Source organism: Aspergillus udagawae (genome assembly GCF_001078395.1).
Source record: "Aspergillus udagawae IFM 46973 DNA, scaffold_3, whole genome shotgun sequence".
Lineage (NCBI taxonomy): Eukaryota > Fungi > Ascomycota > Eurotiomycetes > Eurotiales > Aspergillaceae > Aspergillus > Aspergillus udagawae.
Window position 1 is genome coordinate 1,485,410 of NW_025091266.1, and position 18,111 is coordinate 1,503,520.

General features: G+C 49.6%; 8 protein-coding genes across 8 annotated transcripts; 4 read left to right on the forward strand and 4 right to left on the reverse strand.

Annotated features, from left to right (window-relative positions):
• Positions 1 to 203: 203 nt before the first annotated feature.
• On the reverse strand, positions 204 to 1,317 carry Aud_004380 (Spg1/Tem1 GTP-binding protein; the record flags this gene model as incomplete). The annotated part of the gene is made up of 4 exons (XM_043289320.1): positions 204 to 302; positions 351 to 425; positions 481 to 773; positions 825 to 1,317. 4 exons carry the CDS (start codon positions 1,315 to 1,317, stop codon positions 204 to 206), a joined length of 960 nt encoding a protein of 319 aa, XP_043145255.1.
• Positions 1,318 to 1,994: 677 nt separating this feature from the next.
• On the forward strand, positions 1,995 to 6,300 carry Aud_004381 (ribosome biosynthesis protein RRB1; the record flags this gene model as incomplete). The annotated part of the gene is made up of 8 exons (XM_043289321.1): positions 1,995 to 2,193; positions 2,254 to 3,520; positions 3,581 to 3,597; positions 4,626 to 5,053; positions 5,102 to 5,792; positions 5,837 to 5,946; positions 5,992 to 6,091; positions 6,137 to 6,300. 8 exons carry the CDS (start codon positions 1,995 to 1,997, stop codon positions 6,298 to 6,300), a joined length of 2,976 nt encoding a protein of 991 aa, XP_043145256.1.
• Positions 6,301 to 6,598: 298 nt separating this feature from the next.
• On the reverse strand, positions 6,599 to 7,123 carry Aud_004382 (thioredoxin family protein; the record flags this gene model as incomplete). The annotated part of the gene is made up of 3 exons (XM_043289322.1): positions 6,599 to 6,893; positions 6,949 to 7,027; positions 7,081 to 7,123. 3 exons carry the CDS (start codon positions 7,121 to 7,123, stop codon positions 6,599 to 6,601), a joined length of 417 nt encoding a protein of 138 aa, XP_043145257.1.
• A 1,114-nt stretch (positions 7,124 to 8,237) lies between these two features.
• Positions 8,238 to 9,554, forward strand: Aud_004383 (putative GPI-anchored cell wall protein Pst1; the record flags this gene model as incomplete). The annotated part of the gene is made up of 3 exons (XM_043289323.1): positions 8,238 to 8,322; positions 8,370 to 8,742; positions 8,795 to 9,554. The coding sequence occupies 3 exons, from the start codon at positions 8,238 to 8,240 to the stop codon at positions 9,552 to 9,554; spliced, it is 1,218 nt and encodes a 405-aa protein (XP_043145258.1).
• Positions 9,555 to 9,768: 214 nt separating this feature from the next.
• Aud_004384 (DUF3431 domain-containing protein) lies at positions 9,769 to 10,869 on the reverse strand (the record flags this gene model as incomplete). The annotated part of the gene is made up of 3 exons (XM_043289324.1): positions 9,769 to 10,447; positions 10,518 to 10,659; positions 10,707 to 10,869. 3 exons carry the CDS (start codon positions 10,867 to 10,869, stop codon positions 9,769 to 9,771), a joined length of 984 nt encoding a protein of 327 aa, XP_043145259.1.
• Positions 10,870 to 12,931: 2,062 nt separating this feature from the next.
• On the forward strand, positions 12,932 to 13,619 carry Aud_004385 (uncharacterized protein; the record flags this gene model as incomplete). The annotated part of the gene is made up of 2 exons (XM_043289325.1): positions 12,932 to 12,951; positions 13,013 to 13,619. 2 exons carry the CDS (start codon positions 12,932 to 12,934, stop codon positions 13,617 to 13,619), a joined length of 627 nt encoding a protein of 208 aa, XP_043145260.1.
• A 205-nt stretch (positions 13,620 to 13,824) lies between these two features.
• On the forward strand, positions 13,825 to 14,151 carry Aud_004386 (uncharacterized protein; the record flags this gene model as incomplete). The annotated part of the gene is made up of 1 exon (XM_043289326.1): positions 13,825 to 14,151. One exon carries the CDS (start codon positions 13,825 to 13,827, stop codon positions 14,149 to 14,151), a length of 327 nt encoding a protein of 108 aa, XP_043145261.1.
• A 130-nt stretch (positions 14,152 to 14,281) lies between these two features.
• Aud_004387 (alpha/beta hydrolase family protein) lies at positions 14,282 to 16,477 on the reverse strand (the record flags this gene model as incomplete). The annotated part of the gene is made up of 2 exons (XM_043289327.1): positions 14,282 to 16,394; positions 16,452 to 16,477. The coding sequence occupies 2 exons, from the start codon at positions 16,475 to 16,477 to the stop codon at positions 14,282 to 14,284; spliced, it is 2,139 nt and encodes a 712-aa protein (XP_043145262.1).
• Positions 16,478 to 18,111: the final 1,634 nt, after the last annotated feature.

Sequence of the window (18,111 nt, forward strand, 5' to 3'; positions counted from 1 at the left end):
AAAGAGAAAGGGCAGGATATGCAGGGAAAGTGGGCAAATCGACCGGCAGATTCGGTTTGACACTTCCAGAGTCAATGGACCCCTCTGGCTCACCCATTCTACAACCCAAGAATGACGAGCAAAGGTATTTCGGGTCATCGTCAACATCACTTCATCCCAATATACATGACAATCGTACCACTTCTGTGTTGCCGTCGTTATGTTCAAACATTCTTATAGAGTAAGAGGGGCTCGCCAATGTTTTCGATCTCGGGAATGGTGCATTTCAGATCAAAGGCTTTGGCAAGGACAATCTTAAAGATCTACACTGTCTGTTAGTATGGCTCGAGCTCATATCCGTGCGATCATACCTTTTGCACATTGATGCTGTGACTGGTACTGCTGAAGATCAAGCTCGCTTTCATCGCCTTAGCGAATCTCTTGGCCTGAGGAGTCATCAGCACATGCCCGGTCAGATCATTCCTGGTCATCCGTGCCTACCTGAATGGAAATCTCTTCTTGGTCTTCTCGAGGAAAGTTGACGAAGTGGTCATACTTGGTGCCAACCAGGAAAGGAATAGCTGTCTTGTTGAATCCACGGCCCTGACGGTACCATTCCTTGATTGAATTCAATGTGCTCTTGCGAGTGAGATCAAACATGAACAGAATAGCGACGGCATCATTGCACACAAGCGGAAGCATGTTGACGAATTCGCGTTGACCGCCCAGATCCCAGATCGAGAAAGTGATCTCCGTATTTCTGATGGAGATAGTTTTTTCCATGAAATTTACCCCTGTCGATAACGTCAGAATATGTCCAGCACGAGTCCAGGGGAGTAACATACCCAAGGTCTGGATATAATCTTCGTCCCAGCTGCCCTCCACGTACTTGACCATCAAACTTGTCTTGCCAATTTGAGCATCCCCGACCATTCCAACCTTGATCACCACACTGTTCTTCGTCGGCTGGGACGGTTGTTTCTGACTGACATCTTGAGAGGTTTGCGAAATTCCTTGTCGCTGTTCAGGCCCGCTAGACAATCCGGAACCCGGCCGCGATGATGACGGTGGTCGTGGTTGTTGGGTTAACGTCGGAGACGCGGTGAATTGAGATTGATCATTCTCTTGGTTTCGAGATTCATGTGCGGATGGGGAATCGAAACCGCCAGTGTGTGAGGCGTAATGAGCGCGGGAGTCGCTGCTGTATCCATTGTGAAACTCCGGAGGTCCCATTCCCTCCTCCGTAGCCGCCAATCCGGGGCCAGACATCTCAAGGTTCTGTTGGTGACCGGTTTCTGCGACATCCGGGACATCAGGTACAGGCTGCGGTACGTCCATGTCGCAAATCGTAAGCTGATCAGGAATGACTCGGCGACCTGAAATGATACGTCTTCCGTTAATTCTCCGATCGCCTGGCAGAGCGGGGAGCACGAGGGAAGCTGAAACTGACTTAGTTGCGCAAATGCCGGTGGAGGCAGGCTTTCTCAAAGCCGCATGAGATGCGGTTCGGCAATTAAAGATCGAATACTTGGGCGATTTGAATTTCAGGTTTGATAAGAATGACTTGAACGAAGGAGGAGGAAGATCACTCGATGGAGCTTTTGTTTGTTTTTGTTATGCCTCTGCTGGAACAAACGACGTGGGCGGTAGCTGAACCAGCAGACCAGTAAGCAAGGGAATGGACGACTGAGAAATGACGAGCAGCGCTCGGGTCACAAATTAGCAGGCGACAAGAACAGCAGGGCTTGATTGAGATGGACGAGGTTCTCGGAGACCCTGATGGCCATCGGCATCAAGTCGAGTAGTCAACACAGCCGCATCCAAACGAAGCGGCCCGATCTACGCTAACCCGCGATAGGCTTAGCGCGCATCCCACCTCAATCTCTGGACGAGAAAAAAAAGTTCCTGAACCCTAATCACTGATTCCCATCAAGCAACAGGCGTCTTTTTCATCCTGTCGCACGACTGGCTCGTGGACACATCTACCGGGGTATTCACACCGTAATTACGACAAAATGTCCAAAAGAGCTGCCGACGCGTCTGAGGAGCACTCCGCTGCCCTCAAGGCCGGAGAGCGGCCGGTCGCCGATGACATTCCGGATGAGGTGGGGGAGTTTGAAGATGAGTTCGAGGATGAATTCGAGAGTGAGGACGAGATTTTGGAAGCAGGCGTCGATGGGAGACCTGATGCGGAGCGCGAGGAAGAGGAAAAAGGTTTGTCAGCCGGTTTTCTGTCGCTAGAAATTGCTACTGACTGAAATGCGATGACAACAGACGCTATGGAGGTTGACAAGCAGACATTTATCCCTGGAAGAACAAAACTAGCTCCTGGAGAGGTACTGTCTCCGGATCCGTCTACGTACGACATGTTACACACGCTCAGCACACCATGGCCTTGCCTCTCATTTGACATTGTGCGCGATTCCCTTGGCGACAACCGAAAGACATACCCTGCGACGGTCTACGCAGTTTCTGGTACACAGGCGGCGGGAGGAAGATCAAAGGAGAACGAACTGCTGGTGATCAAGATGAGCGGTCTCAGCAAGATGGAGAAAGAGAACGATACAGATTCGGAGAGTGATTCTGATTCAGATGATGATTCCGATGAGCCGATTCTCGAGTCGAAGAGCATTCCTCTCGGATCAACAACGAACAGAATCCGCGCCCACCAAACCCCTTCCCAGTCCGCGGACTACTCCAGGCCGCCACAGACCATCACGGCGACCATGCTCGAAAACTCCCAGGTCGTCATCCACGATGTGACTCCTTATCTGACCAGCTTCGACGTCCCTGGCACAGTATTGCCTCCTTCAGCCTCCAAGCCGCTCTCAACCCTGCGCATGCACAAGTCCGAGGGCTACGCTCTGGACTGGTCCCCACTCCAGCCCCTTGGAAAGTTGTTGACTGGTGACAATGACGGATTCATCTACGTTACAACACGCACTGAAGGAGGAGGTTGGGTCACAGACTCCCGGCCATTCACCGGCCACACATCTTCTGTCGAAGAGCTACAATGGTCACCAAATGAGCGCAATGTGTTTGCTTCCGCCAGCAGCGACGGAAGCGTGAAAGTCTGGGACGTCCGGTCAAAGTCACGCAAGCCCGCCGTTGACGTCAAGGTCTCCAACACAGACGTCAATGTCATGAGCTGGTCGAACCAGACCTTCCATCTCCTTGCCACGGGTGCTGACGATGGGCAATGGGCGGTCTGGGATCTGAGACACTGGAAGCCGAATGCGTCCGCCCCGTCGGCACAGATCAAAGCATCGCCAGTCGCAGCTTTCGACTTCCATCGTGAGCCCGTCACCAGTATCGAGTGGCACCCCACAGACGACAGTGTTGTTGCTGTCGGTTCTGCCGATAATACCGTCACCCTCTGGGATCTGGCTGTGGAGCTTGATGAAGAAGAGAGTCGCGAGGCTGGCCTGGCTGAAGTGCCTCCCCAGCTGTTGTTCGTTCATTACATGGAGTCTGTCAAGGAGGTTCATTGGCAGGCTCAGATGCCTGGTACCGTCATGGCGACAGGCAGCTCTGGATTCAGGTAAGTCCTTAGTTGGAATCCTTTTTTGTTGTATGACCTAATGCTGACTCCTTGCAACAGTGTCTTCAAGACGATCAGTGTGTAAATAATCGGCATGCGCATGTGGCACTTGACCTTCTTGAAACGACGATACCAACAGTCTTCTACGCTGTCATTTGATGAACATATTTATAGATTCTTACATAGGGTAGTACAGCTCGGGATTGAATGAATGATTATGACGTGCATCAACGAATCTCTATCCAGGATCGACTATCTGTCTGGAATGGCGCTCAAGGGTGTAAACTGAGAACGTAACTGAGCCCGTTCCAGCTATAGCTGCAGTCTGCCCTACCTTCGAGTAATTTCTAATTTTCCCGTTAGGGGAGCAATTCTGAACATTTGGGGTGGCAGTGGTATATATATCGATATGACAGGCCGCTTCACTCTTCATGAGCCAAGTAATTACAGGATTATAATGACGACATCTGACACAAGATAAAAATCGTCTACCACTTTTATGTCATGATAATCCCATAGCAGAGCATGTAATCCATCGATGAGACAAATCGGTAGTGGATTTCTGGGGAAATGCGGGCGAACCAATCATTGGCAGGGTGTTCTACTAAAGATGCGGGGAAGCCTACTCCAAAAAGAGCCCGTGATTCCAGCAACACTTTTGGTCAGTTCTTTTTCGCTGATGCCGTCGAAAGAGATATCAGACGGCAAATCTCCATATTTGGCCTGCAGACTGATACAGGCATTGTCCATGTTGCCGTCTGGCCCTGACTTTGTCCCCGCAGAGCTCAGCGCTCAACGTCATTCACCCCGCAATCGGCCATGAGAATCGGAAAGGGCTGCGAGCGCTGTCGCCATCGTCATATTCGGTGCACAATTCGGAAAGGAGCATCATCTTGTAATCCCTGTTCGCGCTTGGGACGGGTGTGTCGGCTCGATCCGCCGTTTCGGTTTAGAACTGTTCATCACGTCTATCAGAAGAGCCATGGGACAGCGTCTAAATTCGATCTTGTTTGGGATCCGCATCAGACTTGGGTGAAGACTCCTACGTCATGTATTCTCCTTCCTTATCCTTCATCCCGTGAACCAGAGTTGCTAATGATATCAGTGACATTCGTCCTTGAAGCGGCAGATGATTCTGCGGAAGGGGAAGAGACAGATGCGCCGCAAGACTCTCACGATGAAGCACCGCCTTCAGAACAGATTCCAGCAACACCTAGTGCTGTATTTCCGGATATAGCATCTCTACTCCTACCAGGACCAACGAAGCCTTACGATTCAGTGATTGAAAGCCACCCGCTAGACCTCCCAGCACCTCCCCCATCGATACCTGACGAAACCCAACTGATACTTCCCTCATCTACTGCCATCTCGCCAAATGCACTGAATAACATAGTTTCTCCTTTGCCATCAACAGCATGGACAGATGCGACATCCTCATGGAGTCCGATAAGCCCGCGGGCGATCGCTTCGCCAAAGTTGTCCTCGCGAGAGGCATACTTGTTACGTTCTTTCATCTCCAAGATAGCTCCTTGGGTATAGAAGACCCCCACATATATTGATAGTGCATTCTGACTTTGACAGACCGACATATGCGACTCGCGCTCTCATTTTTCAACCGAGGTACCACGCCGGGCATTGGAAGTGCCTATGGTCCTCAAGGCCGTTCTAGCTCTCGCAGCCAGACATGACGCCATCCTGTCGGACTCTAGCGACTGGGAAGCCGCCGAATATCACGGTCAGTGTCTGGAGCTCTTGATCGCTGCGCTGGCGCAGCCGGAGGATACATACGACGACAACCTCCTTATCACGGTCGTGATTCTCCGTATCTACGAGGAACTGGAAAGCAACAACGACGAGAAGTACCATTTGTTCGGCTCAAACCGCCTCCTCAACACCATGTCCAGATCAGCGTCATCCGGGGGCCTAGCCGAAGCAGTGAGCTGGCAGTTCCTGCGGCAGGCGATATACGCATCTGTCGTCCAGCATCAACCTATGCAGCTGGACCTGGAGAACTATGAGCGCTCGGCTGTCTTTCATCGCCGCGACGATGCTGCGTATGCCAATGTCATCATCTACCTCTGTGCTCGGATTCTGCAGTGCGGAGGAGCGCATACTCGTGGCATGGACGAGAAGACATGGCGCCAACTCTCTGATAGTGTCGAGCAATGGCATCGAGCAAAGCCAATCAGTTGGCAACCGTTGAAGTACAAACCAGCGGACGTTGCGGAGAATCGACCGTTCCCTGAGATATGGATGATGTCTCCGCCAGCAGGTATGCGTCCTACCCGATGAACCGAAATGTGCTGACAGTCGTAGTGGTCGGAATGCAGTACTATCACACCTCCTGTATATTTCTCACTTTGTCAAATCGACACTGGCAAGCTGCGAGCGACTACGAGCTGGCTCGTTCGCAACGTATAGTAGAGGTAAGAATGTACAAATATTGGGAAAGACCGCTACTGACGGGTTAGAATACAATCGCATCACATCTTAACATGGTCATCGGCTTGTCCATGTCAAATGAGACAGTCGAGAATGCATACTTTATGGCGTGCCATTTATTACACCGCTGTACGTTTCTTGTCTGAGCTTTCTAGACCACGCTGACCGTGGTAGATGGGTACTGCCTGCGACATCCTCTCGAACAACGCGGGTCATTACGCTTCTTGGCCCATGTGGAAAAGACAGTGGGTTGGCGGACGCGATGGATGATACGCGAGCTGGAGAAACAGTGGAGTGAGCTGCGGGGACTGGACACGTGGGGAGAAAGCCATGACTAGCTCATGGTGTCTGGAAGACCACATCGGTCAGCAGTTTGGCGGATTGGTCGTCTTTCTTTGGGATGTATTATTTGGAGGTCTGATTTAAGCGGGATCGCGTGGAATCAACATCCAGGAACTGAACGATGATATATGGGCACCAGTTTCTGTCAGCCGTGATTGGACACTTTTAATCTCACTGCAACAGAAAGATTCCGCTTTTGCAGTTGCCTCGTCGATATCGCTCAGTAGGAGTATTATGCATCCATGTCTGATGCCGTGGGCAAGAGCACCCCATCACCATCAGCACCAATCCCAACTAAGCAGAAATACTCTTGATCATCTCCTCCAACTCCCTTACATTCCCACCAACAACCCTCTTCTCCAGAGGCTGCCCATCCTTATACAGCACAAACGTCGGCATCGCGCGGATATTCATCTCCTGCGCCACAGAGCGCACCTTGTCGACATCGACCTGGATGAATCGCACATTGGGATATGTCTCGCTAAGCTTCCCCACAATAGGCGCAATAGCCGTGCAAGGGCCACACCAGGTGGCGAAAAAATCGACGACGACGGGGCCGGACGAGGTAAGGGCCTTGTAGATGACCGGACTTTGGGTATTTTTAGTGATCTGCTTCTTGATCGGGGGTTATCGGGGATTATTACTTATCCACAGCAATTACTTTGCCATGCATGGTTGCGGCGGCGGGGCTGGAGAAGAAGCGGTTATAGATAAGGCGGATTGCTATCGGATTAGTGAGAAGGGATTCGATTGGCAAGAGAGCTAGGATTGCTCACCGATGTAGACGGCGAGAGCGAGGATAATGCGGGAGTAGTCCATGACGCTGATAGAAAGTGGTTGAGCAACGATGGGTCTGTTGACTGGAGGGGAAGTCGCCGATTTGTTATGTTGGTTAGTCAGCAACGCAACTCGGCATAAAAGTACTGTAGTTATGCTGCAGGCGGCGGCGGATTCCACCGCAACCTTTCTCGACGAGATAAAGTGATCAATGTACCAATCAGGTAGGCCTGGATGGATGCGATTACTCTAGATCGATTCTTCTCTCTTTACTATTAGAAGAGACTATCAGCATTGTGACGTGGTCGGATTCTACCGACAAGAACCCATGCAGGAATATGAGCATCAGCACTTGAATTTGATAATGCCCGTCTAACGAGGGTTGACAATCCTGTTGCCTGTTGACCTGATCCCCTCTTCATCGACATTCTCGGCACAGCAGTCCCTGTAACCTCTTTCTATTAATAGCGCCAGACGGATCAAGGGTATGCATTGCTCTAGTAACTGCTCCCGAAGAAGACCTACCTCGGACCTTGAGCAGCAGTCCTCATAAGTGCCTTCTGTTGACTAGCTCGTTTATTAAATACTATGAGCAGCTTTTCAGGAGCTATATCTACTACTGTTGAATTGCACACTCCAGACTTGGCAACACAGTGGGCCGGGGCAGTGTCTTGAGGAGATACTCCCATACGCTGGGAGAGATTCGTTTGTTGTGAAGTCACATAAGTACCTGGCGAGCGTGGAACACAAGAGGATTGCAGATTGTCTTGACCGAATATTGCTTGATGGAAATGAACTCAAGGATCAGGCAACAGCATAATGCTCAGCAACGATGACCCCGCATCGCCTACATGGGAAACTGGGAGGAGCGGACCCTGAGAGGAATTACTCCGTAGCGTTGTCTTTAATTAACAACCGCTGATCTACGCCTGACTCGTATCAGAATGGATTCCGTCAGTCCGCAGGCCTATAGATCTGTGAAAAGTCAGGATGTCTGTAGTGCCAATCCTTAAGAGCATGGGCTCAGCCACACCCGGTGTTAGGGCCTGGATTGGTTGGTTATCTATGCGAGCTCTTCCGTTCAATGATAGATAATTTTGTTCAAGATGCTTTTGAAATCGTCGAGAGCTGATATCCCATCTCTGAGGCATACCAGATGAGGCCTCTTTTCTTCTGTCTGCTCCTAGCGCTGCGGCGCGTTGCAGCCGATGACAACGAAGATTCCGACTCCGACCCGAGATGTAAGTTGAAATATCTGTCTGTGCTTGATCGACGGCTGAACAATCAGGCAACACCGATGTGAACATTGCATCCCAAGCAGATGCAGATTCTATTGCCTCCTGCCAAACCGTCCGCGGTAGTGTGACCATTACGAACTCGGCGAGCGGGACTATCAATCTCCACGGAGTCAAGGCAATCCAGGGCCCTCTCACAGCTCACGGATCTTCGAATCTCAATTCCTTGATAGCGTCGGACCTGAAGACCGTCACTGGAACATTGACTGTGGCGAACAATGATGCGCTCAATCAAATCTCAATGTCCAACTTACAGACCGTTGGAGGAGATATCAAAGTGGAGAACAATCGAAATCTGAAAGATTTGTCGTTGAGTAACCTGGACGAGGTCAGAGGGGGCCTGACCGTCTCCGGTGATTTCGATCGGTTCGTTCAGGTATATTCTCCCTGTACTTCGCACAGACCTGACGAGGCGTAGGATCTCCTTCTCGAACCTTGACACAGTGCGCGGACCTACTACGATCCATAGCTCAGGCACCTTCAACTGCTCAAGTTTGGATAGTCAACAATCTGGAGACGGCCATGTATTCCAAAACACATACTCATGTGCGACCGGTAAAAGCAACAAGTCATCCAACAGCGATGGACTGAGCACGGGTGCAAAGGCCGGAATCGCCGTGGCAGTGGTGATTGTCGTCCTGCTGATCCTGTTCTTCCTTTGGCTGTTCATCCGCCGTCGCAAGCGCCAGCAGAATCGACGGACAGAAAAGGCAGTACCAGAGGTAGCCACATCGCCAACACCATCTCCCACCGGCCTCGCAGCCGAGACAGAAAAGCCGACCCTAAAACCCACGCCGCCCCAAGAGGACGTGGAGAGAAATATCCCCCGAAAACCACTGTCCCCACCACCAGTCGCAGACGGGCGATCCTCGCTTCTAGCATCTTCGCTCCCCGGATCCGAGAGAATGTCCGTCCCTGTATCATTACTTCCTGGGTCGGATCCATCGGTGTCCTCGACATCCGCATCCCACCACAGAGTCACTTCCGACCCCACGCTATTTTTACATCATATCCCACCCGCAGCGCCGCAGCCACCCCCATCCGAGTTGGAAGTACCCATGCTGGACAGCGGGAATGTATACGAGGTAGGGACTGGTCGAACAAGGCCTCAAACTCCTGTCTATGAGCTGGATGGAGGCGGAATGAGCAATCATCAGCAGCCTATCAACCGCGAATAATGATTGATTATGACATGTTCATAGTTGTATGCCAAGTAGACAATGAACAAATGCACAAATTTTATTGCCAGGCGCAATCCTCTTAAGTAGTTGATGCCAGTCATTTCTTCGCAACATTAGCATTAGCAAGATGAACGCACTATATGCAATTTTGAGTATGTGGTATATCCAAATCATCTATACGGCCATATCCGGCAATGTACATAAAACCCAGCTAGGTGTGCGCCCTCACTGCCTGCAGTGTCTCCCCGTTGGCTAACGGTCCACACCACCCATACACATCGCACCGACACTGCTCAAAGCGCGGACAATAGATATCCTCCATGCCAAACACCACATGCCAGACCTTCTCAAACACCCACCCCACCCCAAAGCTATCCGTCAGGTCCGTCTCCGCCGCCCACGCCAGCATCCGCTCGTAGTCCCGCTTCGGACGCTGCAGGATCCGCTCCCTGGTGACCGCAAACTGCCCGCAGCAGACATTCCCGATGTGCTCGGGGACGCGCTCTTTGCCGACGCCAAACAGCGTCTGGTACACCTGGGGAAAGTACGCGCGGATATCCTTCTTGTCGATATCGATCTGCGTCGGGGACCAGGGGTGCACGTTTGTCGGGCAGCCTGGGTCGTGTTCGCAGCGGAGGTTGACGTAGCCCTGTGCGGCGACGGCCTCGAGGCGGAGATTGCGCAGGGCGACGCTGGTTTTGGGGCCGAAGAGGTCGTTGTGCCATTGGTCTTGGTTGGAGTGGATGAAGATGGTGTAGGGGGGGAGTTGGTCGTAGAAGTCGACGACGTAGGAGAGGTAGGCAGCTGCTTCGCGGCCGCGGGTGGTGTGGGGGACGAGGAGGTGCGGAGCGGGCTTGGGGTCGGTGGTGTAGATGAAGGGGATGGCGTCGCTGTTTTGTTTCTCGAGTATTAGTATATGGTTGTGTTCAAATGAGATGGGAGAGGACGAGTACGACGTACTGATCACGGCAGTAATTCAGCAGCCAGGTGAGGTCCTCCGATTGTGTCGCGGCTAGCACCAGTGCGATAGTGCTGTTGGAAGAGTATGTCTTGGTGATGTCGGCGAGTTGCTGCGTCACGGAACGCTGGTCTTGCTCGAATTCTAGCCAGTCAGTGTGGCTGCCAATTTGAGAAGGGTTGCAGACTCACCGTCACGCTCCAGCGCGAAATCTCCCCGCCGATACAACATTAAGGTGAACAGCCAAAGACCGATCAGCGCTGTGCAAGTCGTGACTGCTGTCCGGCGGGCCGGCCATCTGGACAGCCGTCGTTTTGACATTGAATCTGTATTCAGCGGCAATGTCTGCTTCATAATCCAGGAGGGTCAAGTGAAAGGATAATGCAGCAGACAGGAGACGCAAACGGTGCAAGTGAAAGAAAATTCGAAATAAGAAAAACAGGTCAACTGGCGCTTATGCGAGGTGTCATCGCCATAGCCATCCTTGTCATGCAGGACCAACTCCAAGTCAGCATTTTTATCATTGTCCAGGCAGGTTTAGTAACCGCCTTTGCCTTTCCTGAGTCTAGTCTACTGCGTAACAGCTACTGGGAGCTCCGTAGCACCAGGGAAAAATTGTTGGAAACGCAACGCCGCACCCGCTAAGTGATCCGCCCCACAATGAGACGTCAATCTATTGGTGCAAAGATACGCTAGCATCCTAAGTTCCTGACCGATCATAAAGATGATGGGTCTCTTTGTTGCAATTTTACTGGTTCACTTTGTACCCTGATCAACGGAATTTAAACTGCGATTGGCCAAAGTTAATGTACAAAGCCACTCGGCCCCATCCGGAACTTTCCTGATTCAGTTGGATCTGACGGGTCCATGAGATGATGCAGCTTCACCCAATCACGTCAGGGCTTTTGTGCCTCTATGCTGCCTTGATCTTGCTGACTTTAGAAATATCATTCACAGAAATGCATTGTAATTAACTGATGAGAACTGAATTTCTGAAGATCTTGACTGAATTATATGCCATCACTTTAGGTTCGCTTTAGGAATTCGATCGAGCTTGCTTCAACCATCATAGCAGCGTATTACGGTGATGTGAGGTAGAGCCTTATTCCATTTTCGGAGTAGGATAGGAGTAGTCTTGAAGCCTCAGCCCCTGTTATTGTCTCACATCTCAATATCCATATATTACGTAGTCTCTAAGCTTTTAATTCTCCTCAAAGCCCTTCCCTGAGCACTGTCCCATTCCCTGTGGATACTAACCCAGAGGCTCCGATCGGCTATCTATGCTTCCACTGGAGTCAATCCATGTATAAATCATTAAGAAAAGCTTTTGCCCAGCGAGGTGATGTTTTATGAATTTTGGTCAGGATAAAAAGGCCCTGGTAGAACTACTGCGCTAGTGACTAAGGTAGTCACTATAAGCCACAGGGTTACATCGTTCTGTAGCTATTCAATATCCAACTCAGTATGGACTAACCAACCCTTCCACCTAATTTCAGGGTCGGTTATGGAGGATGGCATGACCCTGATAGAACATTCTGCGATTGTAATTTCCAGGAAACCGTGTCTATATAAGCTCATGAGAAGCACAGTGGCGTTTTCCACCTGATGATCAAGATTCATGTAGATGAGTGGCGGTGTGGGCAGAGAGCAAAGACATCCAGAGTTTTGTGCATTGATTTTAATCAATTTTGCGTCTGGATGTCAACCTAGGTGGAATGGCGTAGGGTTTGGGGGCCAGACGCGACTAGAATTAAGGTGCTACTGTCTTAGTTCCAGCCTATGTTAACCGTTTTGAGTGAACGAGGCTGTCCTTACTCCCGAGTGGATTTCGCTTGGCGGGAGGCATCTTAAGCGACCTTTACCCAGGAGGGCAATAGTCATGTGACCAGCATCACATGGCTCCTTAATAGAGGTTTCCTGCATCGTCAATTTTGTCCATATCATAATGTGAATGCAAAGCCTTTCCCTTGCTACCCTAGTATGTGAGTTACCATAATTACTACTTCAGGCTGCGCTGAGGGGAAATACTAGTTTAGGGAGGATAACCAGCTCAACAATGATATGTAGGGTCCCGCCAATGTTATTTTATAATAATCATCAACATTGCATGTGTAAATTGATGACCCACGGCAGATGATATTACGCCGTCCAGGATTTTTATTAGCTCTTGCATGATAATGCATTAGCTTTAAGATGTTATAAACTGACGCTTGATTTAAGTAGATAACAGAGCTTTGTATACAGAATTTAGTCCTTAGAAGTGATTGGATTTCGAATCAATCAGATGTCCATGTTGTATATAAAACCCTTAACATTTTAGACGAGAATAATAACAATCAATCTTCCTGAAATACAACAATAAGAGTTAGATGACACAATCGCAGATAATCCATCACCTAAAGCAGTTGTAAAGATTATGGCAGCTCCAATGGACATGTAATTATCTTACCTTTTCGGTGGAGCTGCTAGTTAAACATAATCGATTGGCTTCTCCCAGATCGGCGAGGACAGCGGCCTCTGCTACTTCGCTTGTACCCGCAGCTACTGCCCTACCCGACTTGCTCGAGGAACAGGTGGCCCCGTTCGCACAACTTTATCGCATACGGGACTCGTATCCGGCTGGGACTGGTGCCCGTTGTGGCTGGATTCAGGATGAGTTCGACAACAGCGCTGAAGAATTCGAATATCGTTGTTGCGAAGGTGCTTACCCGTATCAGCTCCTGAGCGCCGGAGACCAGATGGAGAGTATGGTCCTGCGCTTTCGTGCGTGCACGGGAGCAGTCATTGCGGATATGGAGACTTCTACTCCCAGCCGTGAAGCGCAGTTGCGCATGATCATGGGCAAGCAATACTACGCTAGCAGTGACTGGGCGACCATCTCGATCGGAGGCACCAATGTTGGCTTCGGCCAGATTGCATACTATTGTCTGCACTGGTGTAATAAAGATGGATGCGCCCTTGCTATGGCCAATGCGGCGACAAAAGTTCCAGTCCGACGATTTCCGCAAGCAATTTTCAAGCTGTATGACAACATATTCTTGGATGCCTTGCCCAGAGGCCTCAGGCAGACGGCTGCCTACTCGTCGTTACTGCAGTGCCTGTAGTCGTACTTCTGGCGTGGTTTATGCTAGACCCAAGGGCCTCGACAACAGCTGATCTCCTCAGTGGTGAAATTCAACAATCAGAGACGCGGGTGGAATGGGACAATCCCGGGTGGTCAGTCATATGTATCGATTTAGAGTCTTGTTTGGAGGTCATCGGTTCTGCCAGATAGGACTTGACTATCGCTATTCATGGTTTTTGGTCCTCATGGGAGCCGACGCCCTGGACGACGGCACCATCGTCCTCACGATGCTGCCTGCCTCAACTGAAGAGGGGGTGATAGAGCTGACGACCTACTGGAAAACGTGCCAGGAAACGGGCTCGGATCCCTGGATTGACCTTATCTGTGAAAACTCTATAGCCAGGCACAATGGCACTCTTCCTGACTTTGGCACATCGGGCCTTTACGGACCCTCCCCTGGTACTACCATGATGGCACCGTGGGAGGCTCAAAAGGCCATGCACGCAAATAAGATGGGTCACAGCACCATTTCACAGGGCATCTACAGCCTTCTTAGTAAATTTGCTCCTTGATGTCTGTGCTGAGAAGAGGGAAGGAACGCTTGAAGCATAGTTTATAACCATGCCAACAGAATTTCGAGAGGCTATTCAAGAGATTGTAAGTAGAAAACAACTTTGTCAAGAAAGGACACTGAAGGATCGACTAAGATTTCTGATCGCAGTATTTTCTCATCCAATCAATCACAGTGCGATACCAAAGCAAATTATTTTCTGGATTTACAATCGGATCCCCTTCGTCTGGAAATACCAGGAGCGCACTATCCACGCCTCTGAGCTGGAGAACGTTGAAAGCGGCTAATCCATCGGCAATGACCCTCTCGTAATTCAACTCGCAATGGATGACCAAATGGGGAGTTTGCCAGCTTGCAGTAAATCGTGCTGGATCCCATTTCCTCCACTCATCCGGAGTTTCCCAAATAGGACCTCCAATTTCTTTGACAAAATGTTGCCGATTGCTGGCTAACTGGGAGGTCATACTAAAAATCCCATCATGCGTCACAAGGGCCTTGAACTTACGGCCAAGCTCGTGGCCTTGGGTCCAGTTGACCATGTATCCTCCGTATCCGGCACCAACGGCGATGGAGCGAGCAGTGTCAATGTATTGGAGGCTCTCATTTTGTTGCAGATATTCAAAGCCTCTCTCAAGATCTGTATAAGGCAGCCCGCCCCAGGAACATAGGCTAGAATCTTTAAAAGCTTGTCCAAACCCAGAGCTCCCTGCCGGGTTGGGCGCAACAACAACAAAGCCCTGTTCTGCGAACAATGCTAGATTCCATTGGATACTCCATTGGTTGTTCCACGCACTATGAGGGCCGCTATGGATGAAGTAGGCCAGTGGGTATCGTTGCTGTGGGTCGAAATTGGATGGTTTGATCACCCAGGCGTGGATTCTGCGATTTCCAGTGCTATCAAACCAAATCACATCGACTTGTGCCTTAGAGAGTTCTATACCCATTGTGCGACTTGCCGACAATATCTTTGGAGATTCGGTCAGAGCGGCTAGGTCAAAGATATTCCATGTAGGGGTCTCGACTAGGCTGCTGTGAGTGATCAGAATTCTCGATGAATCTGATCGCACCGGTGTTACATGCGCAATAGATCCAAAACACCATGGATCAACCGGTCTTAACGCAGCGGGACGCAACCCCTCCCGGCAACGGTCAAGTTTAAGGTGATATAGCATCACGCGCCCACTCTGCTCTGTCTGGATAAGAAGCGTACGGTTGTTCCCAAATGAGATGGCGCACGGGCTAAGATCCCATAGTCCATTGCCATCAGCAGATGCGAATATCTCATACACATCATAACTTCCTGGAGCCGGTATGTATATGATGCGATTTTTGTCGGCCTTGTTTCCATCTCTCTTCTGAGATAGGAAGGCGATTGGTCGACTTTCATCTGACTTGTCCACTGCAAGTGACGATATTGCTCCTCCTAATCCCCGATACCGCCATACTGGATAGATAAGGTCTCTGTTCTGTTGATCCCAGCGTTCCACGGATTGGACATAGCATGAGCATGCTGTATGAGTAGCCTTGTTGACTTCTCTGTCCCTAGCGACAAATACCATGCCAAAGGGGTTAATTTCAAATTCTCGCGAAGTCTCTTCCCCTCCCAAAGGTGACATGGGCGACTCCAACCCCTCTAGTCCCGCAAATATCATGAGATTAGAAATGCCCGAGATACAATACCGACTCCCCGGCTCAGACCCTCTTCGGAGAAACCCATACCAGATGGAGTTCTTCAATCCGCTCACATACGAGCATTCATCTCTGACTGGGAAGGTAGTGTAGAAACGGCCAGTGCTATGGCCAGTGGATTCCGCAATCTGCCTCGGGTTCACTAGAGATCCATCTGGGTTCGCCCTGCCACTAATCGCAAACGCGAGCTCATTGTCGTCATCCTCTCGAAACGGAAGTTGTCCGGTCACTTTGAGGTCAAAGGCTTGGCCGGGGACTGTGCCGGCTTTATAGAGCCCAGTAGTCGTGCACTGTGCGTCGCCGACCACCAAGTCAGTGTTTCCGCTTTCCAGCCATTCAAGCCATATCAGCTGATTACTTTTCGATACCCATTGAGGTGATCTGGCGTTGGGATTCTCAGTGACACAACACGATCGACCAGTCGCGAGATCCACAACGCGGATCTCCTTTTTCTCTGTTTGAGAACGAAACGAGTACGTGCTTTGAGTATACACTGCAAGAGTGCCTGCGGCATTTAGAGTTGGGTTTGAGCGTTTAGGTGCGCCGAGTACTGTCCTGCGAGAATTATTATGTTAAGCGTATTCTAAAGGGAAGTCTGGAAGGTAGGCCTACTCCGGAATGAGTCTCATCGTGACCATAGCGCGGCAGTTGATGATCTCCTGAATTTGGGATAATCAAAATAGAGAGTAATAGTAAGTCGCTTTGAGGTAACGTCGGCGCTTGCAGAGGAGGCCAGAACGGCTCAAGGCCCCTTATCAGTAGCTGGGGCAAGGCACTAAGTGATGAATTAACCCCTCATTGATTAATCCATGCTGGAAATTCGACTATTCGGACACAAGGGGATTATGCAGCCAATCATGTATCTCTAGCCTCTGACTCCGTAAGCACTACTTTCAAGGAGTGGCTGCCCTTGTTAAATGGAATGGGCCGACTTATCAGGCATAGGTAGTCCTATGTAAGTCTCAAGCCTGCTATCACGACGTCTAATATGGAGGAATATAGGGTTTCAAATTTGGTTATATCAAGCATAGCGGAGTGCCATTGTGCTATATCTAGATATCAGCATTCTATTATATCTTTTACTTCAACCATTTCTAGAGTAGTTGTCAACTCTCAATTTGCTGAGTTTGCTTTAGAGCTCGAACTCCTTCCTACCCTTATACTTTCCCCCCGAGTGTATGCATTTCGTAATGAGCCTCGACTGTCTGATATCCTTTATAAAAAGAACGACCTCGCCAGAGTCAACATGATGAGGGGTCTCGAATTTGCAGTTAACGCCCTCAAATAACTTCCCCAAGCAACCCTTTTCCTTTTTTGTTCTCTTCTTTCTTCTTCTGCTTCTTCCTCCCCAGCCAAATGCTCAGAATTCGAGTTACTCTTGTCTTCCTCCTCGAAATTCCAACCTTCCAGAGTCAAGTTTACCTTAATCTCCGTTTCAAAAGTTTTACTGTCAACGATGACTTCGAACTACACAGTTAGTCAGCACTATGGAAACCAATGTTATGTAGAAAAAATGATATACTTGATGATAAGGGGCCTCAAGAGTATATGTCTGTTGCTGACGCGTTGCTCTGCTGATCAGCAAGCTAGACATTACATGAGCTTCAAGACCAATGGCATATGCTGTTGCAGAGAAGCCTGGATTTTATATGAGCACTTCATGATAACAATAAACTCCTTAAATAGTCTTACCTAAAAATTCTCCAAATAGCATTTATTTAACAGAATTATGTCGCGCAAGTAACTCTAAAATCATTTACCCTGTGAAGATATGGTAAAACTGTCGAATGCAGCCTACTTATACTTCAGGGTGTGCTAGAGCTAGAGTAGTCTGATAATGTTATACAAGTCTCACAAACAATAAAAATATGTTGGGCGCTGCTAAAAAAATACATGCGAGAGTCAAGTATTTGCTGTTGCACACAATAGTAAGCATGTTTTATTGCCTAGTTTCAGCAGTATTACAAATAGGTCGATAATTATACTCTACCGCTTTAATTACAGGCAGTCACCAAAAATAATTGTAAAGATTCTAACACAAACCTCAGCCACTAGAATAGCCTCTCCAGTCCTAAACCCTAAGAAGCACTGCTAACAGAGACCTTCCTGCCTAAGATCATCGTCAGCATGAAGCAAGGCACAACCCCCCCATCAATCTCCGCAGCATATGCATCCCAAAGTCCCGCAGACGCGCTCCGTGCTTCTTCCTTATTTTTGACAGTTTAGCATCTCAGTAAAGCATGATATAATGCAGCCTTTGCGCCGGCCTTTG